We start from the raw sequence: 27,134 nt of genomic DNA, 5'->3' as shown, positions 1-27,134 counted from the left end.
GAATTGCATCAAGCTTTAGCCTCAACTTTTCTTTCTTTTTTTTTTTTTAAACATTCTTGCTGGGGCTGTTCTCTAATCACAAGGTAAATCTGGGCTCTTACTATTGAATGATTAGTACAGTCAACAGAGCAATTTAAAAAACAAAAAAAAGGTTTCTCCTTTTATTGTGCACAATCTTTCAGATGATAAAAATATGTTTTAATTGGTAAAATACCAGTGTTTGCTAGTTTTTCAAACCAAGTTTGAATTTGTTACTGTTAAGACTAATTAATGTAACCCTAGACCAGTGGTTCTTATCCTGGGTTCGGTGAGTTGGCCTCAGGGGTTCGGCGGAGGTCAAGGCACACCCGACTCATCGTGTAAATACAAACTTCTCCCTATCGGCGTATTACAGATACAGCAACAGCTGACTGGTTTGCAGGTGTGTAATTTGTTGTGAGTTTATGCACTGTGTTGGTTTTGTTCTTTGAACAAGGTGATGTTCATGCACGGTTCATTTTGTGCACCAGTAAAAAAACATGGTAACACTTTAGTATGGGGAACATATTCACCATTAATTAGTTGCTTATTAACATGCAAATTAGTAACATATTGGCTCTTAACCAGTCATTATTAAGTACTTATTAATGCCTTATTCGGCATGGCCTTATTATAACCCTGACCCTAACCAAATAACTCCAAGTTAAGTCTTTGTTACTTAGAATATGTTCCCCATACTAAAGTGTTACCAAAAACATAACTTTGTCTTGAATTTGAAAAAAAAACAACACTTTATTTTTCACTAAAGAACGGTTCGGTGAATGCGCATATGAAACTGGTGGGGTTCGGTACCTCCAACAAGGTTAAGAACCACTGCCCTAGTCTAACTACAACAGTTTCAGCAGTAAAAGCGCATTCTTAATTGGATTGTAAACATTTTCATCAAATGACAGTTTTGTACAGTAAGTCAATCATACCGGTTATGTTGTAAAAGATGAGGTGATAAACCAAGATTAGTCACTCAGGGTTCTGACTGAACAGAAAGCTCAGGGTCCATCCTGGAGCCGCACCAGGAAAAAGCATTAGAAAAGAGAAAAGGTCAGCGATTACACCTTATGTACTGGTATTTATACATCATAATATGTTAAAGCATTAAAATATTCAACCCAGAAACAGAAGAGCAAAGAATATGAAATCACAAGAACTTTATTTTAGTACAAAAAACACTGACATATTTACAAGATATATTTTGGGTAAAACAAGAAAAAGATTGGAACAGAACCAAACATGTGGTTAAATCTTAACAGTACTTCAAATGTTAACACTAAGAATTACAGCTGAAATATATATATTTGCATACACAACTTTTAAAAAAGTCAACAATTGGCACAGTGGTCTATTCAGCGTCAGAGTCGAAGTAGGACACAGGCTTCTTGGCTCTGCTGGGCTTTTTAAGTGTGGCCACAGATTTTGGAGCTGTCGATTCCTGGTCCGAAATGTGGAAGCTTTCATCCTCATTCAACTTTGCCTTCTGCAGGAAAAAAAAAACATTGACATTACAGAGGATGTCTGTGAGGACTCATGAAGAAAAATACAAAATGAAATCAACTGAAAAACCATGGAGCCCCTCCGTTAATAAAATAAACAAACCTTTGGCACTGCAGTTAATTTAGCCTTGAGGCGGGACATGAGGTCGTCCGAGTCACTGTCTGAGTCGTCACTTTCGACCTGTTTCCGTTTAGGGGCGGGCTTTGGAGGTTTGACTTCGGCCTCTGAGTCACTGGAGTTAAACGAAGGGATTATCTTGGACACAGTGCTGGACGATGCTTTGGACTTAGTCAGAGCATCCAGGATGGACGGCTGCTTCTCATCTAAAACAACAATTAAAGTGCAAGATGAATGCAGTGACTTTTTGTGTTTTTTTGTTTGTTATCTTAAACAGTCTTATCACCTGCAGTTTTCTTGGAGGTGGTTGCTTTCTTAGGGGCAGCAGCTTTCTTGGGTGCAGCCGGTTTAGCCTTACGTTGAACTGGAGCCTTCGGTGCAGCCTCCTGCTCTTCTGACTGAGCTGTCAAAATTCATCAAGAAAAATCCATTTCAGACCCACATTTCTCAGGCTCGTTGCATACAAGAACCAACAAAAATACTCACAGCTCGATTTGCTTCCAAGTTGTTTCTTAGCGGTTGATTTTGCCTTTGTCAGTTTTTTCCTGTGTGAGGATAGAAAAAAATGTTGGCTTTGGAAACCAACAGGCAGCAGACATTTTTTTATGTTGTACACTCACACTGGCTTTGGGGCTTTTAGAGGAGGTGCTGGAGAGTCCATGTTACCCCCCGACATGATGCTCCTGTCCGGGGAAAAGATGGAGTTGTCTTCACTGACGACTGCTTTCCGTTTTGGAGCGTCGTTCTTGGCCCGGTCATCAAACTCTTCCTCACTATCATCTGACACAATGTACTTGATGGCCACTGGAGAAACCATTAAGGACAGGGTGTTGAAGTCTTCTCTTGTGTTGTAATAGTCCACTAGCATTTACCTTTAGTTTTGCGTTCGGCCCTTTCTCTGGGGGCAGCGACCTCGACTGACTCCACGTCGCTGTGAGACAGACTGCTGCACTCCTCTTCGGACTCCAGACTCTTCTTTGTTTTGGCTGCTGGCTTAAACTGAAGGGTGGTCTGTTTGCCCATATTTGATGCTGTAACATTATAACAAAAGCTAACATGTTAACTAACCTGCAATTAGGGATGCAAAAACATAAAAATGTCATCACGGTTCTTGTGACCAAAATGATCACAGTATTGTTGATTGTGCTTAGGGCCGGGCGATATGGCAAACAAAATAATCACGATTATTTTTTTCATATCATCTGATCTTGATTAATATAACTTTTTTTTTTTGTTTTATTATAAGGGGATTGATTGTCCCGTGCAGGATTATAGCGTGTAATGTTGCATCCCTACTATTTACTATCGCAGTGCAGTGTCTTTTAACAGACATTTACGCTACGTTTACTTTAGGTAATATATGCTAACATTTTGTTGTTAATATCTATGATATTGTTTACAAGAGGTGCAATGGTACAGGTAACCCACGCAACAGACCGTACCTCGGTTTTGCTACTTTTTCTGTACATTTTTGGGGGGTAAAGAGAACTTTCTTTCCCTCTCAAAAGATATTTAGGTTTTTTGCTTGTCATCACAAAGATTCTGCAGTAAACAAAGTATCATTGTTGTACTAAATACTATCTGACTTTTTTTTCAGCAACAAGACTTTCAAATGCTAAATCATTTGTATTCTTAAATTACTTGTATACATTTGTGCTTCTCACCAGTGCTTTGGCAAACGGCAAGTAGTCACCCAGATTGTGGAGTTCTTTTAAAACTCAAATTCTTTAGTTTATATTTAATAAAAGTACATTCAAGTGCAGTTTGAATTTAAGGTACTGTAAAATAAATTTCAGGAACAAAATGTTTTATCCACAAACTCAGAAATTATTTGAACACAGTGCCAGCAGAGTTTTTTTTTTATGGCATGTTACATCAGAGGAGTTGAATCTTTGCAGACAAACAAAAAATTCAATATAAAAAATGCTTTTTTTGGATAAATTAGTCGGTGTGTTTATTTTCTCAGTCAAGACCAATACAGTAGTTTAGTCAGAAATATATTCTGTGCCTGCAAGCCCTCATTCAGGGCAGCATTACTGGTGAGCTGCAGCAGACAGTGAAACTAAAGTGTGTCACTGAAGTCGATGCTCCTTCTAAAGGTTGTGTTTCAACTTCTATGTTAGTGTTAGTCATATTTCTTTATTTTGTTCTTCTGGGCTGCACTTCCAGCTGTGTTAGGGGAAAAGGCACACTCCTGGCAGAAGAAACATTACATTTTCCTGAATCAAGTCTCCACATGCACTTGAAATAGTCCATTGCATAGGAAGAGAGTGGGTGCTGTCAAAACGATCATAATTGATTCTGTATTTTGATGTATTTTTTTAAGCGGATGAACTAAAGACAGAAAACTAAATCATTGTTTTAATTAGAAGAAGATATTAATAATAATATCTTATGAAATGTTTGAGGGCTTCTAGAAATCTCAGGGGGCCCAGTGTTTGTCTAATGGTAAGTTTGCCACATACACAGACTGTCCGTGTATGACGCACCACATCACTCTAGACCTCTCTGTCCCGAGAGAGCATTCAGGTTTGTGAGTTTATCACAGTGTGGTTATCAATCACAGTTTTACGATAGTTATATATAGTATTACTGTTTCAAATCAAAACTATCGTGAGTTTTACAACAGTAATCATTACACTCCTGGTAATCTAGTGTTTCACATACAAAGTCTAATCAGGTCTTATTTTAGGCCATGTCAACACGAACATAAACATCAAAAACAAATATTTCGGGTTAAAACGATCTCCACCCAACAAGTGTAGTTTCAAAACTGTCTATGTCTACACACAAACACATACACCTGCTGTCATGCAGATTTTGTCCAATCGGAAGCCTGAAAAAAGCAGCAATAGCTGACTTGGCGGCATTATACCTCCTATTATGTTTATTTTGATATACTAGACGTACAATGACATGTACATTATATTTAAAACCAGCATGCACGTACACAGAGCCCTAAGAACATTATTAAAGAGCGAATACACGCCACTGCTGCTCAAACCCAACGCTCATAGAATTATAACATGTTCAGCAACATGGTGATATATTACATGTGCAGAGAAGTGTCGTTTTTTTTTGTGGAAATCAGCACACACTAACGAGCCAAGGAAACCCTTTTGCATGTTTAAGTGCCTAAATCACGCAGACGTGCGTGTGCCACTGCAAAACTCTCGTGGAATTATAAAGCATTTAATCACCGATATAGGGATATATTATATTTGCAATGAAGTGTATGTTGTCTTTAACATCAGTACACACTACAAGAAGGACGTTAAATCATGTTTTTTTAGTTGCTTGGTCGCTTTTTACGCGCGTGCACGGTCGCGCCCGGCTTTTTCTACAAAAATGTAAGTCACACACGCAAGTTAACTTCATATTGCACCTTTCTTATGACACAGAGCAAAATGTTTTGCAAGCCAAAGTTGTCCCATCAGGTGGAGGTTCAACAGCGATCGTCTCCAAAACAGCTGACTGTCATGAGCGCTGGTGGGAGTGTCGCAAATGATGTGTCTTTTTTACTAATGTAGCGTGAAAATAGCAGCATGTTTACGTTCAAACATGCAGTAAGTCCTCTTATAGTGTGTTTAAATCTAGCAAGGCATGTTGTTGAGCTTTGGAAAGGACCGCCCACAACCGTGATGTTATCTCAAGTCTCCGTTTGGGTCGTGTACACGCATAAGCTAAGCGTGAGTTTTGGAACTCTCCACTTTGGCCAGCGTTTTTCAAAAGTCTGCGTTTTTAAAAGACAAAAGAATGCGTGTGGACAAAAGGCCTAAACGCAGAGATAAGTATGCGCTTAAGTATCTGTGTTCGTGTGGACATGGCAATACATGCATCTTTTCAATTCTGAACCTGCTTAATAGGGATGAGAATCTTTCAACTCACAATCCGATTCACAGTCGATTCTCGCAATATATTATTTAAAAGAGAAATTACAATAAAACCTTTCAACACAACATACAGTAGTTACAAAAGTTCCTCTTGACGTGTACATGCAGCAAGTAAGCTCAGAGATGGTCTAAAAATGATTTTTAAAGCATTTATTCTTTAAAAAAATTGCTTCTTGTAAATTATGTATCGATTACGGTAATTAGAATAAATAAGAATCACAATTCGGATGTGAATTTAAGCCGTCACTGTCAGTCACTAACCTCTTTGGGATGGTTTGCTTTTTTTGCTCAATCGGGACGCCAAGCAAACTTCCTCCACTGGCTGTGCGTCCTCCTCATCTTCTCCAAACTCCATCTTCACGACCAAATCTTCAGTCTATAAATGCACAATTGGCAAAACATAATGTCAATGTAGCATAATGGTGCACAATCGCACCAATTTTCATTGAAACCATCACTAGACCAGACCTTGACTTTTCTGCCCTTCTTGCGATCTCCTTTCAAAAGCTCAGCCTTCTTATTAGCATCTGCTTTCATGGCACTGGTGATGCATGGGATGACACGGCGACCCTGAGGCGTGGGCATAGTCTCCTGTTTTACCTTAACCTTCTTCCCTTTCACAGAGGTCTTCATGACAGGCAACTGGTCTTCCTCCTTCTCTTTGGCCTCAATGCGCTGAGCAAAAAGAAGAAGCAGGGGTTAAGTCAAATGAAAAGGTCTAGTTTTTACAAGGGCTTAATTATCTGATGTCATGTGGTTACCTCCAGTTCTTCAGAGAAAACTGTAAGGTCTTCCTTCCACAAGTCAGATGGAGACTTCTTTTTTAGAGTATTCAGCTCTGTAACCTGCAAATCAACAATAGAGAAGGAAACGTTAAAAAACAAGCAATAATATAAAAAAAGCAACTAAATATTGCAAAAAAGTGCATCACACCTTGGCATCTCTCTGCTTGCACAGCTCTTCCTTCTTCTCCTTGGTCAAGAACCACATGGGCATGCTCAGCAGATAGTTGTAGTCCGGGCCACTAGTGTCACCCTCTCCAGCTTCCCCCTGCTCCTCTTCTTCCACCTCATTCTAACAATCAAACATCAGGGTGAGGGTATACTTTATACTTAAAGCATTATATATAAACATTATAATTAGAGCAAGAGGAAGCCGACTATATAAATTAAACTGAAAAGACTATCAAGTTACCTTCTCTTGAGACTGTTTCCAGGCTTTGACTGGGTCGGAGTCATAGCCCATCTCCTGCAGCATGCGAATCAGTTCCTTCTTTGCTTTGTTCTCTATATGCAAGACCCAAAATAGTTAGAATTTAAGTCGAAATGGCACATGACACCCTGTAACAAGAAACTAACTCACCTATCACTAAGATGCCCTGGATCTTCTCCAGGATAAAGCGAGCCTGGTTGGTGAGCTTGGCGGACTCCGCCCCCAGCATGCCCACCAGCCAGTCTTTTCTCAGATCGTAGTATTGCATCCTCAACTCAAAGAAGTCTTTGAGAATTTGCTGCACTGATTCATACTTCTTCAGGCTGCCCACGTGGTCAAAGAGAACCTGAAATGAAGAGAATTATTGGTTACTGATATGAAGATGCTCTTGCAGGCCCATGATAAGAAATGTACCATGGAATTGCAGGTGAGAGGATTCTGCAGCTTGAAGACTTTATGGAGGCTAGCGGCCTCCACCTCCCGTAGCTTCTCCTCCGTCATCTTGATTACAAATCGCACAGTGGTGTCTGTGTGGTACTCCTTATAGTCTGTGATCAGCGCAGGGACCTTATCTGTGCCATTCAGCATTGGCTCCAGAACGTTCTCCTTGTAAGACTGGATCAGAGACAAATCAAGTGAAGATGCAGACAGAACATTAGGTACATTTGCAAACTGTATAATGGTAGAAATAGTGTAGAACTACACTAGATCATTATAAAACAATTTACATAACCATTTCTAATCTTGCAAGTACCTTAATGGTGTAGTAGGTGAGAGTATGATCATCATGTTTAAATGGCAACTAACCTGCGTCCAAGTTTTTACAGGCAATTCAGAGATCTCAATGGTGGTGGAATCAATGATGGCCACCTCTCCGCTGATAATGTACTGGTTCTCTGTTAGCTGATTAATTGTGCCTTTGTAGCCTTTGTAATCAGGGAGCTAAGAGCAGGGAAAAAATTATCCTCTTTATCATTTGAACGTTCAAAAGGGCCCCAACCAAGAGTTACTTATTCACCATGGGAAGCGGCTCCTCTCCATTGAGCATCCGCAGAATGTTGGAGACGATCTCTCGGACGTTGAAGTTGGGAATTTTGCTAGCCCAGCCTGTGCCGATACCCTCTGTGCCGTTTATTAGTACAATAGGGATGATGGGAATGTACCACTCTGGTTCGACACGCTGGTTGTCATCGTAGTTGTACTTAAGCAAGTTGTCATCCGTCGCCGAGAAAACAAGACGGGCCAAAGTGCTAAAAGGGATGAAGCATAAATATACAATAATAAAACATCCTAGATATAATTTCAAAAACTTGCAGTACATGCAAATTATTGTGTCATTACTACATTTGTCTATTAAAACGTAAACCTCACTTTTTGGGGGGAAATTTGCCAATCATTCACAATCCTTTGTAAGATAAGCACACGTTTTTCTTTTCTTTTTTTTGCACTCTAACCAGTAAATAAATTCAAGCAAAAGTCAGCTAACAATGGAGTCAAAGGGAGTCGCTCTATTACGCCCTTAAAAAAACATCCAAACACCTCAATCAAGGTTTTATATGTAATGTAGTAACATGCACATTCATAATAACATGTAACATTTATGTAATTTGCTCATTTTACGCATACGATGGCGCATTAATTTCACAAACAAATCCTGATGTTTGCGTTTTCCTTCAACACTGAATACTACTCACGGCACACTCCATGAGAGACAACGAACATAAACACTGTACAATGTCTCCTTTCACTGAGATGACGACTGATGGAATGTTCCTATTTTCCCGTTTAGATAAATAATTAATCAGTTCTCGGGAAGGGTAAAAAGAAAGCAGGAAAAAAAATGTGGGTGCAAATGAGCGTCTTTTTTGCCATCAACAGGTCTAAGTTGGCTGTCAAAGTTTACCAACGTCTCGGTTTATAGCCACATCCGTCTACTGTCCAGGTGAGAGGCATGATTTATAGCCTAGAATTAACTTTCACCTGCTCAGAGGCGATATAGCAGCTCACCAGCTGATCAATATAGCAGCATAAGCTAGTAAGCTTTCGGTGTTCAATGCGCCGCTAAAACTAGGTCCTTAACGTTAGCACTTATAATAACAATATTGCTAATACTTCCATCCATCCATCCATCCATCCATCTTCTTCCGCTTATCCGAGGTCGGGTCGCGGGGGCAGAAGCTTAAGCAGGGAAGCCCAGACTTCCCTCTCCCCAGCCACTTCGTCCAGCTCCTCCCGGGGGATCCCGAGGCATTCCCAGGCCAGCCGGGAGACATAGTCTTCCCAACGTGTCCTGGGTCTTCCCCGTGGCCTCCTACCGGTCGGACGTGCCCTAAACACCTCCCTAGGGAGGTGTTCGGGTGGCATCCTGACCAGATGCCCGAACCACTTCATCTGGCTCCTCTCGATGTGGAGGAGCAGCGACTTTACTTTGAGCTCCCCCCGGATGTCAGAGCTTCTCACCCTATATCTAAGGGAGAGCCCCGCCACCCGGCGGAGGAAACTCATTTCGGCCGCTTGTACCCGTGATCTTGTCCTTTCGGTCATAACCCAAAGCTCATGACCATAGGTGAGGATGGGAACGTAGATCGACCGGTAAATTGAGAGCTTTGCCTTCCGGCTCAGCTCCTTCTTCACCACAACGGATCGATACAGCGTCCGCATTACTGAAGACGCCGCACCGATCCGCCTGTCGATCTCACGATCCAGTCTTCCCTCACTCGTGAACAAGACTCCGAGGTACTTGAACTCCTCCACTTGGGGCAGGGTCTCCTCCGCAACCCGGAGATGGCACTCCACCCTTTTCCGGGCGAGAACCATGGATTCGGACTTGGAGGTGCTGATTCTCATCCCAGTCGCTTCACACTCAGCTGCGAACCGATCCAGCGAGAGCTGAAGATCCTGGCCAGATGAAGCCATCAGGACCACATCATCTGCAAAAAGCAGAGACCTAATCCTGCAGCCACCAAACCAGATCCCCTCAACGCCTTGACTGCGCCTAGAAATTCTGTCCATAAAAGTTATGAACAGAATCGGTGACAAAGGGCAGCCTTGGCGGAGTCCAACTCTCACTGGAAACGTGTCCGACTTACTGCCGGCAATGCGGACCAAACTCTGGCACTGATCATACAGGGAGCGGACCGCCACAATCAGACAGTCCGATACCCCATACTCTCTGAGCACTCCCCACAGGACTTCCCGAGGGATACGGTCGAATGCCTTCTCCAAGTCCACAAAACACATGTAGACTGGTTGGGCAAACTCCCATGCACCCTCAAGGACCCTGCCGAGAGTATAGAGCTGGTCCACAGTTCCACGACCAGGACGAAAACCACACTGTTCCTCCTGAATCCGAGGTTCGACTATCTGGCGTAGCCTCCTCTCCAGCACACCTGAATAGACTTTACCGGGAAGGCTGAGGAGTGTGATCCCACGATAGAACACACCCTCCGGTTCCCCTTCTTAAGGAGAGGAACCACCACCCCGGTCTGCCAATCCAGAGGTACCGCCCCCGATGTCCACGCGATGCTGCAGTCTTGTCAACCAAGACAGCCCCACAGCATCCAGAGCCTTAAGGAACTCTGGGCGGATCTCATCCACCCCCGGGGCCTTGCCACCGAGGAGCTTTTTAACTACCTCAGCCCCAGAAATAAGAGAGCCCACCACAGATTCCCCAGGCACTACTTCCTCATAGGAAGACGTGTTGGTGGGATTGAGGAGGTCTTCAAAGTATTCCCTCCACCGATCCACAACATCCGCAGTCGAGGTCAGCAGAACACCATCCTCACCATACACGGTGTTGATAGTGCACTGCTTCCCCTTCCTGAGGCGGCGGATGGTGGTCCAGAATCGCTTCGAAGCCGTCCGGAAGTCGTTTTCCATGGCTTTAAGGCTGCAGCTAACGATTATTTTTCTATCGATTAATCTATAGATTATTTTTTCGATTAATCGGTTAATCTATAGATTATTTTTTTCGATTAATCTATAGATTATTTTTCCTTTTACCGATTATTTTTTTATTCAAAATGAAGATGAAAAAATAAATGTAGGCCCGTTTTTTCAAAAGGCATGGCTTTTATTTACAAAAAAAAGAAGTATGGCCACTCAGTCAACATTGACAACAACATGACTAAATATTCTGTAACAATGTAAACATTTAAAACTTTTAACATTTAACAAAATTAAAAGTAGCTTATTTGCTTTTTAATGTGCAAATATAAAAGTCAACATCCAGTGCAAATCTTAATATTCTGCAATAGTATAAGCATTTCAAAAGTAAAAGTATTGCTTATTTTACTTTAAAATGTGCAAAAATAAAGATAAACATCCAGTACAAAAAAAGTGCAAAACAAAATATTCTGTAACAACAGTGTAAACATTTCAACAAAAGTGAAAGTATTGCTTATTTGCTAAAATGTGCAAAAATAAAGATAAACATCCAATACAAAAAAGTGCCAATCTAAATATTCTGGAGCACTGTAAACATTAAGTATTGCTTTTAAAATGTGCAAAATAAACATCCAGTCCAACACAGTACACAATAACCAATTCTACTCATTCCAGTGAGTGACTAACAGTTGTAATGAAGAAAGGTTAGCATGTCTACATGTTTGGTTCTTTTCTTGTTTACAATATTCCCAGCAGCTGAAAATAGGCGCTCAGAAGGGGTCGATGTGGCTGGAACTGAGAGGTAATTAGCCAGGACTGCGAGTGAGCTGAGCTGCAGTTTATATTTCTAGAAGGTCAACGGGCTCATATTGATGTTACTAGTAGTTGACTGGGAGGTGTTTATTATCATTTGGGGAGAGTCCGCTGCCTGATGCTCACCTGCTAAACACCTATCTGCTCCACGCTGAAGCGCTGACTACATGCGCTCTGAATACACACTGCTGATTGGCTGATAATGCTTTGTGTGTACCAATCAGATGGTTGTGTGGGTGGGACAATGCTGCGTGTGTACCAATCAGGTGGTTGTGTGGGTGGGACAATGCTGCGTGCTGAGACAGAGGCAGAAGAGCGAAGCAGCTTGTTAAGACTTTAGCAGCTAAAGTTAGCTTTAGCTTAGAAACTCGTTCGGTACACCCCCGTGCCGAACCGAAAGCCCCGTACCGAAACGGTTCAATACAAAACACGTACCGTTACACCCCATGTTTTTGTGTAATGATGACAACGTATGCTCGCGCGGACGATTGACTAGTTGATGGTTTTCTTTTCAAATGTTCGTTCATAGCCGTTGTGCTGCTATGATAGGCCATTTCCGCTCGACACAGTGTGCATACAACATTATTAGGCCGTTTATTGAAATACTCCCACACTTTTGACCACTTTTGGCATGCTTTTCCCCCCTCGCTCGCACCGCTCGCATCGTCTGCTTTGCGGTCCGCCATGACGGTAGTGTGACGTAAATATGCGACGCGTCGACGCACAAAAACGGCGTCGACGTATTTACGTAACCGATGACGTCGACTATGTCGACGCGTCGTTTCAGCCTTACATGGCTTCCCCGAACTCCTCCCATGTCCGAGTTTTTGCCTCCGCGACCGCCGAAGTCGCACACCGCTTGGCCTGTCGGTACCTGTCCGCTGCCTCAGGAGCCAAAAGAACCCGATAGGACTCCTTCTTCAGCTTGACAGCATCCCTCACCGCCGGTGTCCACCAACGGGTTCTAGGATTACCGCCACGACAGGCACCAACTACCTTGCGGCCACAGCTCCAATCATTGCTAATACTTGGTTAATATTTAGGTTACAACATGTAAATGGAGTATTGTTGGCACTTTTTTTATGTTTTTAATGAGTTTGCTGGACAGAATAGGCGCAATGATGTCATGGCTCTTATAACCTCTATCAGTGTTTCCCACACATTCATTTATTTGTGGCGGCCCGCCACGAAAGAATTACGCCCGCCACAAATAAAAAATATATATATTTTTGTCCTGTCCAGCTTCTCAGGCAAATCATATAGTGGATGTAGATGCCCATATAGGCTGTTCAGATTTACTTTACAAAAGAGAAGTGTAGGATACTTCTCTTGTTGCCTTATTTGTATTTGACCACAACTGTTTTCTGTTTATTTGTTACTGACTGTGGCAGGACACCTCTGCCTCTGTTTCACTTTATGTTGCTGGTAAATAATATGGTTGCAGTAGTAGGCTAAAGTTAAATTATTTAGTATGCACTAATTAAAAGGGCAGAGCTTTAAGAGACATTTTAGCTTTTATATTTTATAAGATATATTTTTTGTAAGAACCACAATTAATAAATATATTTCAGTAAATAACTTATTGTTCAAATCTGTATATAAATATGTACATAAAATGTTGTAATTATATTGTAAAATGGATGGATGGATGGACGTTTAAAACAAAACTGTTATTAATAAGTAAGTATACATTTTTTGAGCCTTTTTAGAGAAAATCATATCATTGTAGTAAATGATGCAAATTACTCGATGTCATGGTGACCACGCCCCCACCGCCACAGGTATCTTGGCAGTTTATGGGAAACACTGTTATTGTTAGCCGATTTTGATTTAAGAGTTAGAATACATAAACAAAGACATGTATTCCTGTGTCTCATGAGGATTGTGAATGATAGGCAGCATTACAAAAAAGTGCAGTTCCCCTTAAGATATCTTTTTAAAAACTAAAAATTTAAATGTGAGTGCTGACCTGAGCATGGTGAAGATGTAACGTGGGCTGGCAGAGTCCTTGCCACCATGCAGCCTTGTTCCAAACTGACCAAGAGGCTGCAACAGGTTCAAGTTGTTGCTGCCCACAAAGTTCTGGGCCAACCCAACAATGGTCATCATCAAAGAGATCTGAAAAATCAGGGAGTCGGTTAAGCCTGTCCCATTTTGATAAAAATGACTGTAACTGCCACAGTAGGCCTGGGCGATATGGCCTAAAAATAAAATCCGATTTTTTCACAAAAAAATTCAATGTACGATTTTTTTCCCAACGAAAAAAAACAAAACATTGAATCCAAATGACAGAGATAATTCAAAACACATGTTTATATATTTAAACAAAAACAAGTAGTTTGAAATGATACTGCATCTTACTCTTGAAAAAAATTCTAATTTGTATAATGTTGTTCTTTTTAGACCCGATACAAATTTCACTTTTTATGGAATCATTGTCAAAGAATTTAATTAAGAGCTTCCCTGCTTGAATAGAATACTTTTAACAAAAATGTAGCATTGCACATTTTGCATGCAAAAAACAATCTCCAACATTGAGATCAATAAAGTGCATACTTCAAACTTCTGTCTTGAATAACATACATATGTTGTTAAACATTGTATCCAAATAACTATTGATGTAAAACATTGAGAGGACTATAGTTTGTTTCAGTAAGTAGATAACATAAACGCAGCCTTTTTCATTCACACATCTTGGCAGTGTACAAAGAGTCTGCTTTAGTGATGATCGCTCTACGCATTGTGCTTCTTTCTCATCATACATACGGTACCTGGTGTAAATGATTCCACTATAGCAAGCTGATTTTTAGCCCGTAGTTTGTTTGTTGTTGCGTCTTGTTCGTCTCGTAAAGACTTATTTCACGCACTCAGCTGGAGGCTTCAGTTTCAGATGCTGAAATAAATTAGTTATGCTGATGCCTTTTTGAAACACTTTTTGCACAGTGCAGTCACTTGTTCCACGCCTGTGTCGCAAAACCAAAGTACTGACAACACTTCTTTTCTTGGGAACAAACGTCTCACTCAAGACAGCGTTAGCCATGTTTTGCTATGTGTTCGGCTAAATAAGTAACGGGACGGTGCAAGCTTCAAAAGCTCCTGTGGGGCGAAAAGTATGGTGGAGCAAGAGGAGAGAAAAAAAAAAATTTTTTAAATCGTCTGCCACAAAAAACTCGACTATATCGATAAATTGCCACAGCAAACATTTTGACAGGACACATTTACAACAAATCCATAGACGGTGCACTTTGTTTCTTATGATTTTAACATTACATATATAGGCATTTGGCATATATGTTTGTGGCTCAATATGTACATTTCTGGTAAACATACTATTTTTAAAACGTGTAAAACCAACATGAATAAACCAATTTCCAACCTCTCCATGATGATATGCTGACATTTCTGCCACAGAACCAGCCAACTGGGCCACCTTCACTTCCCGTTTGTCATTTCTCTTGAAGCAGCTGAACAGCACCTTCCTCTGGCCTGGTTTTAGCCCTGACGTAGTCCAAAAAGACACACACACAAAAGGGATGTTTTTTAAACTATCAGACGCTTTCAGGTGACTGAGGTTTGTTGTAGCGTACCATCCACCATGCAGGGAATGGATCTCTCATTGTCAGAGTTGGAGAAAAGCACCAACTCCTTGTTGACAAAGTCGTTGTAGGAGAGATGCTTGGTGGACTGACCATATAGATACTCCTAAACACAGGAAACTTGACACTTAAAGTGTTGGCTTGTAAAGCAACTGAAAATAATCATTAAAAGGCAGTTTACCTCAGGCAGGTTGTGCACCTTTCGCTGACGTCTGTTGGTCATGAAATTGGTGAGCCACTCTTTGCGCTCCTCTATTTTTTTCTTGCTAAAGGCCTAACCAAGAGAAGGGTGTCCACATGAAACTTTAAGCTTACTCTTCTATTTTGTAAATGCAAACGTTGGAGCACTAATGGTGCAATCATACCTAGCAAGGGTAAGAAAATAAAGTGTGACTTACAAGGGTGATAGCTTCATCGTCTTCAGGCCCGGAGTACTTGAATGGAATACGGTGTTTCTGCATGTCAGAGAAATACTCCTTGGCTTCCTGAGCGGTGCTGGTTCCCAAACCTGAGTGGAAAGAGAAAAAGAAAACATCCAGTAAGAAAGTGCAACAGAAAACAAAACACTAACCATGACATCAGTCAGGTATAGAGGGGATGCTTACTTTGTTGTGTTTACTACCACACAGGGGTTTAAACAAACCTTTGTAGTATTTGACTCTCCAAGATTTGTAGTTGGACTGGCTCTCTTTCCATTCGTTGAACTCAGGAATACTGTAGAATGACAGCTGGGATTTCTTTAAAGATGCCTAAACACAGACATTGAAAAAAACTTTTATGTTAAAATGATTGGTGGGTTTCAAAGATTTACACACCAGATGGCAGTGTTGTTGCAACTATGAGGGATGAGAGATACACCTTGGTTCCAATTGTATGTTCCTTCCAAATTAAGCCTGAGGCAGAAAGTGATCTTCATACCTTGATGATGGGGGTGATGAATTCTTCCAGGAAGTTGTGGCGCAGCAATGAGGGCCAGTTGTGGTGGATGAAGTTGATCAGCAAGCCTTTAATGTGAGAGCCATCTTGATCCTGCGACACAAATAATAAATCAAGATTAGTGTCGTTTTTATGCATGTTTTGATGAGGGCTAAGGCTAAACACAAACCTGATCTGTCATGATCATGATCTTGCCATAGCGCAGTGACTTGAGGGACTCTGGGTCACTGTAGTTCTTTTTGTACTGGAGACCAAGGATCTTGATGACGTTGTTGATCTCAGCATTCTCCATAATCTGTGAAGGACGATATGCAATGAACGACCAAGTCACGGACACTAAGCCCAGAAAATAAAGACGTGCTAAGGGCAGCAACTGCCGTTAAGTCACAACTGAGGTTTGACCTGCTTATGTGAGGCCTCCCGAACGTTGAGCATTTTTCCTCGAAGAGGAAAGACTCCATAGCGGTCCCTGCCAACCACACCCAGCCCAGACACAGCAAGCGTCTTGGCCGAGTCTCCCTCTGTAAGGATCAGTGTGCAGCCCATGGAGTTCTTGCCACCTGTCAGAAGGCACAGGTGTTGCATGATTTTGGCTCATCAGTCTGTCTACACAGCAAGAAAATGTATACCTGCATCGTTGGCATCATCCAGCTTGGGTACCCCTTTGATTTTGGTGTATTTGACTGCCGAGCACTTCTTGTTGAGCTGCAACTGAGCTTTGAACTTCACCCAGTTCATGATATTTTCCACAATTCCGCATGTGGTGACCTGTTATGGAGAACACGGAACAAAGATGAGTTGGAGCACCAAGGAAAATAGAGCAGTGCTGCAGATTCACAGCAAACACCTGTTTAATGAACTTGTCACTGAGAGGGCAAGTGGAGCCAAAGCTCTTCTGCTGCAGAGTCATGTTCTCTTTGGTCTGGGAGTCAAACGTGGGATTCTCAATCAGACAGTTGACAAACAGCCACATGTGGGTTTTCACCTGAATGAGGGATGAAGGAGTCTTGAGATTTGTTCACACAAAAAACAATCACTTTGGAATGTGGATGTGTGTCTGTGTGACAGACCTGAAAGGGTTTAACAGCTACGCCAGCCTTATTCTTCTTCTTCACAATATCAATTAGCTTGCTAACCACCTGTTCACCCACATAGTCAATGTGCCTTCCACCCTAAAGCCCAGAGGAAACAGTGCTGCTTTGTGACACAATCAAAACTTACAAAACAGTCTGTAACATACATGTATATAAATGGATTTAGAGGTTATCTAATCCAGTGTAACATTACCTTGGTTGTGGCAATGCTGTTGACAAAGCTGACTTGCTGGAATCCCTTCTCGCTTACAGTGAGACAGACTTCCCAGCGGTCGTTGACAACCTCGTGAACCACCACAAGTTCATGGTCTGTCTCGGTGACTTTGTCCTTCAGATATAAGCCCACATAGCCGCGGAAATTTGTGACCTAGGGTGCAAGGTGAAAAAATAAGATTTGATGAGAAGATTAAGTGGAAAACAAAACTATTTCTTATAGCATGATAGCTGAACAATAGATACATAAATAAGAGACATCAAGTTAGCGTACAGGCAGTCTCTTGCTGTTGAAGAACACACGGACACCCTTGCTGCATCCAGCAATGTCATAGGCCCTCCTGGTCATCAGGGCCACTGTGTCTTTGTCCAGGACACTCATCTTAAACTTTGTCAGATCTGGCTTAAAGGTGATGCAGGTGTACTCATCTCCATCAAATGGTTTGATGGTAGCATCCCCTGTCCTGCCCATGTTGTCATACCAGGTCTACGGAAAAACATGCACATGCTGTTAGGATAATTTTTCATCACAGACACATTGAGACTAAACTACTAAGATCCAAATAAGTACAAAGTAAAAAAAATTGCATGTACTATTTAGTGGGCATATTGCGGGTGCTCTACTAAGACTGTGCGCATTTGATAATAAGTGCATAAGTGGTGCCGCCCATCCTATTTAACTTAGTTTTTTGTGTGCACTAAAGGCTGTCCCTTTGGTCACAATCATTTTCCTCCACATTGGTCTGCGACACCTTTTACCACGCCAAAAGGTGCACTCTGGGTGACACCAGCACTACCTGCAATGGTGGGCTGGAATGATCCATAATCAAAAAAATGCAGTTTTGCAAAAAATACTTTCTTATATGAGTTATAGCAGGGGTCACCAACCTTTTTGAAACCAAGAGCTACTTCTTGGGTACTGATTAATGCGAAGGGCTACCAGTTTGATACACACTTAAATAAATTGCCAGAAATAGCCAATTTGCTCAATTTACCTTTAACTCTATGTTATTATTAATAATTAATGATATTTATCTTTGTGGAAACACTGATCATCTTAATGATTTCTCACAATAAATATATATAGAAATTCAAATTAAACATTTTCAAATGATCACTTCTAAGACAGTCTTGTGAAATCACAATATCTCATTTTAACTAGCTAGCCACTAACATTTTTTAACAAATCATGAATTACTTTGCACCATGTTTGTACAAATAATAACTTTGAACTGGACACCAAATCTGTTATCTGTTTCTTTGTCAGTTAGTGAAGACCAAGTCTTTAAAATATTTTCTTGGATTTTCAAATTCTATTTGAGTTTTGTCTCTCTTAGAATTAAAAATGTCGAGCAAAGCGAGACCAGCTTGCTAGTAAATAAATACAATTTAAAAAATAAAGGCAGCTCACTGGTAAGTGCTGCTATTTTTAGAACAGGCCAGCGGGCTACTCATCTGGTCCTTACGGGCTACCTGGTGCCCGCGGGCACCGCGTTGGTGACCCCTGAGCTATAGTGACTCATTTTGGAGCCTGCTGGCTGCAAATCACCTCTTAAAGAGGAACTATTATGCACATATATTTTAAATCAAACCATTGAGGCATGGCGGAGATAATTATAAAACAACCTTGTCTCCCCTCATACTATGTCAACAAAGTTTTTGTAAATTCTATTTATAGCCACACGCTTGTGCACGGGGATAGATGGAGCGTCTACTCGCTTACTGCGGTGAAGGCTGCGGGCTTTTTAGTTTTAAACTACTCTTCAGACACCCAGCCGCTATACTAGGTTAGTCTACACAAGCTATGGGGAGAGTCACTTTCAAGCCAAGTAGTAGCTAAACATTTGACACCGAGCGAGCAGCAGAGGAGCTATCTCTAGCTACTGTGCTAGTGATAGTCGCTACAAAGAGAGATTTAAGTTCTCAAGCAAATTGGTGTGCGTAAGTAAAGCTATAGTCACTCACCGAAGCATCAGAGAAGCAAATGTAAAAGCCCTCTACTTCAAAACTCAAGATAAATGTGACACTTAAAACTCTGAAGCACCGCTCTGCTTTAAAACATGGCTGGCCAAAGGTGGCGATTAGTATTAACACCTTTGCTTCAAATTAAGGTAAACATTTAAATACACAGTTGGACCTGTACAAGGAATTTAAAGAGTGGCAGTTAATGTAGTTAACTAGCTCACCTATGGCTGGGCGATATGGCCTTTTTTTAATATCGCGATATTTTAAGGCCATATCGCGATGCACAATATATATCTCGATATTTTGCCTTAGCCTGGAATGAACACTTGATGCATATAATCACAGCAGTATGAAGATTCTATGTGTCTACATTAAAACATTCTTCTTCATACTGCATTAATATATGCTACTTTTAAACTTTCATGCAGGGAAGGAAATCACAACTAAAAAAAATCACTATTTTTGTCATACGGTGTTGATCTGGAAATGCTTGCCTCTGCATTTTGATGGTGTGGGCGTGTGGCACCAAACGGAGATATTGACGTGCGGAGTAAGCACTCTTCATTGTCTAGCGGGCGACTTTTGAAATGATGCTACATATTAGCAGTGTAGCCGAGTGTCCTGGGTTCGCCTATACAGTGTACTTATCTAATAAAATTAAAAACGGGAGACATTAGAGCAGGTTCGGTAGCCACCGCTTCTTTAATGTCAACATCACACACCTTCTTCCACAACCACACACACCCTACGTCACAGCCCTACGGCAACAACTCTGGACGCGCACACAGCTGGTCGGCTTGTTAATTATTAGCGCAGTCAAAACCTCCCACGTAGTGCAAACGAATGAAAGTGAAATGACAGAATTTTGTAACAAACTCCTACATAGTATACAGTGTTGGCGCTAGGAATTTTCAAAATGGGGTCCAAGGGACCCCATCAAGTCATACAAATGGGGTCCCACAGTAAATATTTGGGGTCCCACTTTTTTGTAACCGTTTTGAAAACAAATGATAAAATGTATGCATTATCCTGTTATACCTCACATTCTATATGGTGTTTTGGAAAAAGGTTGTCATAAATGTTACTTATTTCATTAAAAAAATATTACAAAAGAAAACCATTTTTTTTGCATATGTAAATGAATTCAGTTATAAACATTCATTCACTTTCTTCTTTCCTTCATGGATTTAAACTTTACCGCTGCCAGTATTTGTTTTAATATTTGTATTTATTTCAGTATAAAAGTGTAAAAAGTTTTTTGCTTTGGTCAGGAAATTATGATAATTGTGTGCCAGGGCATACATGCATATGACAAATTTAGTTGACTATTCTCACCTGTATGTAGATCATCAGTCGTTTAAAAACCGCCATAACTACACTTTCATGGCAAATAATGCCAACAAACTTAGAATTTTGCAAGTTAGTTCAACGTCTTTTAATACAGTGGCACTCAATACCTCTAGCATTTCATCTCTGGCTTCGTGATGGCCATAAACTGCCAGAAAGCTGGCACCATTGGACTTTTGCAGCTCAATCAGGCTTGGGAACTTCGACATGGGCAGGTTCTCTTTTGCCAAGTAATACACAGTCCGCAGCTGGCTAGTAACACTGTCTTTACTTGCCTCCTCTGCTCTTTTCAGAGCGCCAAAAAAGCTGCTCGACTGCTTCCCAGCCGATTCGGCCATCTTGTGAACTGATTGTTGTGAGAGTAGCATATTTATGTGTGTGCTCCTTTAAGAATGGCAGTATGAGGGGTGAGTGATGTGTGTAAGTGAGTGGGCGAGAGAGAGGAGAGGGAGCGTTAGTTTGTGTGCAGGAGCGCTCGTAGCATCGTGGATGTCTTGGCTTTGTGGAAAACTTAAACAGTTGTAACGAATCGACTGCCTCATCATTCCAACCCAAGAGCGGAACTGTAGGGACCCACTGCCGGGTAAAGTGAAGGGTGTTACCCTCGACAATATATCGGCCCTGTTATGTAAAACTTTACAACTGCCTACATGTTCAATATGTATGTGCAACTTTGTTTGTCAAAACTTTATTTAGCCATTCTATTTATTGTTTTGGTTGTGTATATTTGAGGCCCCTCCACACCCTCATTAATATATTGTATAGCTTTTAGTTGTGATTTTTATTGAACTGCAAAATTTTGATAAGTGTTTTTTATTGTTAATATTTGTTTTATTTAACCTTGAGATTTAAAAGTGTACATTCCAATTACAATGTTAAAGGCATACTGAAACCCACTACTACCGACCACGCTGTCTGATAGTTTATATATCAATGATGAAATCTTAACATTGCAACACATGCCAATACGGCCGGGTTAACTTATAAAGTGCAATTTTAAATTTCCCGCTAAACTTCCGGTTGAAAACGTCTATATATGATGACGTATGCGCGTGACGTCAATCGTTGAAACGGAAGTATTGGTACCCCATTGAATCAAATACAAAAAAGCTGTTTTCATCTCAAAATTCCACAGTATTCTGACATCTGTGTTGGTGAATCTTTTGCAATTTGTTTAATGAACAATGAAGACTGCAAAGAAGAAAGTTGTAGGTGGGATCGGTGTATTAGCGGCTGGCTGTAGAAACACAACCAGGAGGACTTTGACTTGGATAGCAGACGCGCTAGCCGCCGACCGCACGGATGATCGGGTGAAGTCCTTCGTCCTTCCGTCGATCGCTGGAACGCAGGTGAGCACGGGTGTTGATGAGCAGATGAGGGCTGGCTGGCGTAGGTGCAGAGCTAATGTTTTTAGCATAGCTCTGTCGAGGTTCCATAGCTAAGTTAGCTTCAACGGCGTCGTTAGCAACAGCATTGCTAAGCTTCGCCAAGCTGGAAAGCATTAACCGTGTAGTTACATGTCCAGAGTTTGGTAGTATTGTTGATCTTCTGTCTATCCTTCCAGTCAGGGATTTATTTATTTTGTTTCTATCTGCATTTGAGCCCGATGCTATCACGTTAGCTCAGTAGCTAAAGAGCTTCGCCGATGTATTGTCGTGGAGATAAAAGTCACTGTGAATGTCCATTTCGTGTTCTCGACTTTCATTTTCAAGAGGATATAGTATCCGAGGTGGTTTAAAATACAAATCCGTGATCCACAATAGAAAAGGGAGAGAGTGTGGAATCCAATGAACCCTTGTACCTAAGTTACGGTCAGAGCGAAAAAAGATACGTCCTGCACTGCAGTCCTTCACTTTCCTCATCCACAAATCTTTCATCCTCGCTCAAATGAATGGGGTAATCGTCGCTTTCTCGGTCCGAATCTCTCTCGTTGCATTGTAAACAATGGGAAAATGTGAGGAGTCCTTCCTCCGGTGACGTCACGCTACTTCCGGTATAGGCATGTTTTTTAATCAGCGACCAAAAGTTGCGACCTTTATCGTCGTTGTTCTCTACTAAATCCTTTCAGCAAAAATATGGCAATATCGCTAAATGATCAAGTATGACACATAGAATGGATCTGATATCCCCGTTTAAATTAAAAAATGTCATTTCAGTAGGCCTTTAAAATATACAAGAAAAACAAGTCGATTACATTTGAAAGGATATACATGCATTATTATTATTATGTATTATCAATAGTTAATTTTGGTCCCATAAAAATAATGGCAATCATATCGTTTATCAGGAATAATTTGTAGGTCACTATATCGTCAAGCAAAATTTTTTATCAGCCCAGGCCTATGTTACAAATAAAGTTGGTATGATATGGTAAGATTTTCTGTTAAAATTTAGCCAATATTGAAATTTTTCGGAGGTCCCGTTTATTTTGAAAACTATCTACCGTATTTTTCGGAGTAAAAGTCGCTCCAGAGTATAAGTCGCAGCGGCCGAAATGCATAATAAAGAAGGGAAAAAACATATTTAAGTCGCACTGGAGTATAAGTCGCATTTTTGGGGAAAATGTATTTGATAAAACCCAATACCAAGAATAGACATTTGAAAGGCAATTTAAAATAAATAAAGAATAGTGAACAACAGGCTGAATAAGTGTACGTTATATGACGCATTAATAACCAACTGAGAACGTGCCTGGTATGTTAATGTAACATATTATGGTGAGAGTCATTCAAATAACTATAACATATAGAACATGCTATACGTTTACCAAACAATCTGTCACTCCTAATCGCTAAATCCCATGAAATCTTATACATCTAGTCTCTTACGTGAATGAGCTAAATAATATTATTTTATATTTTACAGTAATGTGTTAATAATTTCACACATAAGTCACTCCTGAGTATAAGTTGCACCCCCGGCCAAACTATAAAAAAAACTGACTTATAGTCCGAAATATTGGTATTGGAACAATCCTAGCGCACACACAGACCTCACTCCCCCTCTCCTTTGGAGCACTCTCTCTCTCTCTCTCTCTGTATCGCTCAGTGCTCCACTCAGCACAAAGCAGCGTGCACAGCCCCTCCCCTTTGGGGCATTTCTCAATCTGTGAGGAACAACTTTGAATTGATATTTATTTTTTAATGTTTATTGTTGTAGTAAAATGGTTGTTAAAGTGAAGGATTTTTGTGATTTATGAGAGCACCAAACAGACTTATGTGTGTATTCTCTGTATACGCTGTGCTTGTCGTAGTCATTGTTTTGGCTTGTTAATAAATACTGTGGATTCATCAACTCCGCTTTATGTTTGTTAGATATACAGTGCTGTTTAGCATTTTTAAATTGTGTTCAAAGTGTACAAAACTTAATTAAATGGGGCTTTTGTTTTGTTTCTTATGGAGAAAGTTGCTTCATTTTGCAAACTTTTCTATTAACAAACCCAATTCAAGAACCAATCAAGTTTGTAAATCAAGGTTCCGATGTATATTCTGCATGTAGATGAAGGCAAACATACTAAATGAGCTATTTAACAGACGCAATCCTCTGCGCACAAGGTTTTTAGATCAGCTCTGAATGTGCTATCAAATGTACACATTTTATATAAACCTTTAATTGATGAGGCCAGTTGTGTTACTTTTGCTCTTTACCTGTTTGAAGCACTTCTTTGATTCTCGACAGGCAGTCTCAACCGTGAACTGTATGCTGAAAATGTTGCACAGCTTGGCACCATATCCATTACGTCCACCTATAGGTGAAAAACACACAATACACCTTGTGAAACCTTCCACTCATGCCATTATCACTTTAAATCTAATAAAAAAATGTGATTTTGTTTTTACAGGATTACCACACATTTGACTGTATGCATCGGAACATATTTAGAAAATAAATGAATCTGACAGCGACAATCTTTACAGAGCTATATTACCATTAGAAGTGTGACAATATCAAACTATCGTCACATTTAAGCCACAAAATGCATTGATTACTCTTGTGCTTAATTTATGCCACCATTGTGGAGGACAAGAGCCACAAAATGCATTGCTTACAATTGTGCTTAATTTATGCAGTGAAACTTACACAGGACTCCAATGTGTAAATGAATAGAAGTGGTTTTAATCGAGTTCTTTATATTTCTCTTGCAGGAATATTCTTGAGACTTTTATAATAAACCGCAAACACAAAATATTTTATTAGTGCTCATTTGCCATGTTGTGCTGAAGGAACACATTCTCTTGAAGAGACAGCAATGTCCATTTCGGTCTTTACAGAAAGCCACATAAACATGGGATGGATCTAATATTGTCACATAAATTTTAACTAATTACTACAAATGCCCCATTAATCTGGACTCCATATACTTATGATGAAATATAAACTTTGTTTGGTTAGTTTATACTTTACCCCTAACATATGAGGTGCCCTGAGATTCCCAGCCCCTAGTTACCATGTTGACCAGAATGTTTTTCCCCAAGAAATAGGTCTGAAAAGAAAAGGTTAATAGGTTTTATATTCAGGGTCTAGAAATGTTACATGGAGATACTGGTGGCACCATACAACTTCTCCCCAGGAGACTCAGAGATTTTCTTTCTGTCACTCTCACGCCAGTGACATGGAAAGATGCAGCCGCGACAGAAACCCATTGGGGAAAAAGTGCCTCAAATGTTGGGAAAATGAGACTGGAGTCAATGTTATGACACTCATTTTGAGAATGAAGAGTCAAACAAGTGTTGAGCCGAAACAGCATAAGTTTTTTTATTGAAACTACCATTTTTAATTTCACTGATGTTGAAGACATGAGTTTTTGCCTCGACAAAATAATTTTCCTGAAACGGTTTTGGAAAAAGAGTGATTGTCTTATATTAAGGTCAAAACAGTATTTGTGTGACACCGAGGTACAAATAAAGAGTAAATTATTACAACAAAACATAATAGGTATCCTATTCTAAAAAGTATCTTACCAGTGACTTTTTTCTCATCGTCATCATAGTTACTGGAGGTGAGGAGCTGTCCAAAGATGAGGGCAGGCACATACACTTTCTCCACTTTGTGCTGCACCACTGGGATACCTTTGCCATTATTCCATATACTAATGGTGGTGTTTTCACTGAAAAGAGAAAAAACATGTGCAAGTTCAGTTTGCTGTAAATCAAATGGGGGAGATCCTAATATTGGTGTGTAGAGATATTATACTCACACATCGATGGTAATTTTGATGCAGGACATGCTTTTATCCCTCTGCTTGTTGTCAGAAGCATTCACTGAAAAGAGTGGTGAAATACTTGCATGAGTATGTAGAGAAATTCAAAGCACTACTGCTGCTGCTGCTTACCAAGAATCTCATCAAAAATCTTGTACAGCCCTGGCACAAATGTCACATCCCGGCAGTTCAATCCAACATCTTCATCGTACACCCACATTTGCTATAGAAAAAGGGAAACAATAGGTAAGACAACAACTTTTAAGACAGATACAAACATTATTTTGGGCCAGCACAGTTTTACCTGGGTGACAGGTTCAACAGAGCCAATGTAAGAGTCAGGTCGGAGCAAGATGTGCTCCAACTGAGTCTTCTTCTGATAAATCCTTTCCACCGACACACGTTTGGGATCTTTCTTGGTCTTTTCCAGTGGCCTGTTCTCAAAGAAATTCTGCTGTGGAAGACAAATATGTTCTCTATTTAAATTGCTTGGGATAACAACAACAATCGGTTATGTCACAGAGGTTTTTTAGTTGTATTTTGTTCAAAATTGTGGTCAACTTGAATTATGAAATATACATTTTATCCGGGTTATTCAAACAAAATGTCATTCATACGTGAGGTTACATATAAAGTGATTACTTTTTGGGTCGATTAATATATTCAAGTATCACTGACCCAATGCAACGCCATTTTGTGCCTAAACGCAGGATGTGGGACGAGGTGGTTTCAAAACGTTATTCGATTAACCTGAGGCGGATAGCTCACATAATCAACTTTAATGAGCGTTTCCGTGATGAGCAACGGTTGTGTTTGGCAGTCATTCTCTGAACAAATATTGTAATACTGTAGCATGCAATGTTTTTGAAATTAGATAAAAGCTAACTAGCTAACGTTAGCTAACAACAAAATTGTAGTAACGGACAAGCGACGTCGTTTAATACCTAACAGACACTTACCTTCAACGGTTCAGCCATTGTCTTCTTCTTTCGTTCAATGTTCACGACGATTAAAACTAATAAACTAACTCCTAATAAAAGACGAGTATGTTTCGGAACACACAACAATAAAACAGAGCGCTGCCAGCAAGAAAAGGTGACTCAGTTTGAAAATTTAGCATTTGCCTGGCGCCAGTTTTTACAACCAATCAATGGGAAGCTTGGAAACAAGCTTTTGCTGGCGTGACCAACCAGCAAGATCGTAGACACTTTAAGCCCGCCTTTTTTTTAAACTCGCCAATCAACTTTGCTACATTTTTTTAAACCCGCCCTTTTACTTAAACTGCCCAATCAGGTTTGCCTAAGGGTAAACATGAGTCTCTGTGAAGAAAATCCCT

General features: G+C 40.5%; 1 protein-coding gene across 2 annotated transcripts; it reads right to left on the bottom strand.

The window, feature by feature from the left end:
- Positions 1 to 1,169: 1,169 nt before the first annotated feature.
- top2a (DNA topoisomerase II alpha) lies at positions 1,170 to 26,931 on the bottom strand. 2 transcript variants are annotated; one of them, XM_062056001.1, is made up of 35 exons: positions 26,758 to 26,931; positions 26,103 to 26,252; positions 25,931 to 26,021; positions 25,796 to 25,859; positions 25,560 to 25,705; positions 24,246 to 24,343; positions 17,561 to 17,773; positions 17,267 to 17,440; positions 17,050 to 17,151; positions 16,827 to 16,964; positions 16,609 to 16,747; positions 16,382 to 16,539; positions 16,149 to 16,274; positions 15,962 to 16,072; positions 15,687 to 15,792; positions 15,442 to 15,551; positions 15,225 to 15,317; positions 15,035 to 15,149; positions 14,824 to 14,945; positions 13,417 to 13,565; positions 7,768 to 7,999; positions 7,557 to 7,691; positions 7,164 to 7,364; positions 6,900 to 7,095; positions 6,732 to 6,823; positions 6,471 to 6,611; positions 6,299 to 6,382; positions 6,006 to 6,212; positions 5,799 to 5,913; positions 2,517 to 2,675; positions 2,265 to 2,448; positions 2,131 to 2,189; positions 1,931 to 2,047; positions 1,630 to 1,850; positions 1,170 to 1,510 (listed from the first exon to the last, which is right to left on the bottom strand). In XM_062056001.1, exons 1-35 carry the CDS (start codon positions 26,773 to 26,775, stop codon positions 1,376 to 1,378), a joined length of 4,701 nt encoding a protein of 1,566 aa, XP_061911985.1. In that variant the 5' UTR covers positions 26,776 to 26,931; the 3' UTR covers positions 1,170 to 1,375. The 2 variants fall into 2 exon arrangements, with proteins under 2 accessions (XP_061911985.1, XP_061911986.1); XM_062056002.1 differs by having other exon boundaries at positions 26,103 to 26,249.
- Positions 26,932 to 27,134: the final 203 nt, after the last annotated feature.

The sequence above is a fragment of the Entelurus aequoreus genome, linkage group LG08 (genome assembly GCF_033978785.1).
Source record: "Entelurus aequoreus isolate RoL-2023_Sb linkage group LG08, RoL_Eaeq_v1.1, whole genome shotgun sequence".
Taxonomy (NCBI): domain Eukaryota; kingdom Metazoa; phylum Chordata; class Actinopteri; order Syngnathiformes; family Syngnathidae; genus Entelurus; species Entelurus aequoreus.
Note: the sequence above shows the minus strand (reverse complement) of the source record. Positions and strands in the feature narration are given on the sequence as shown.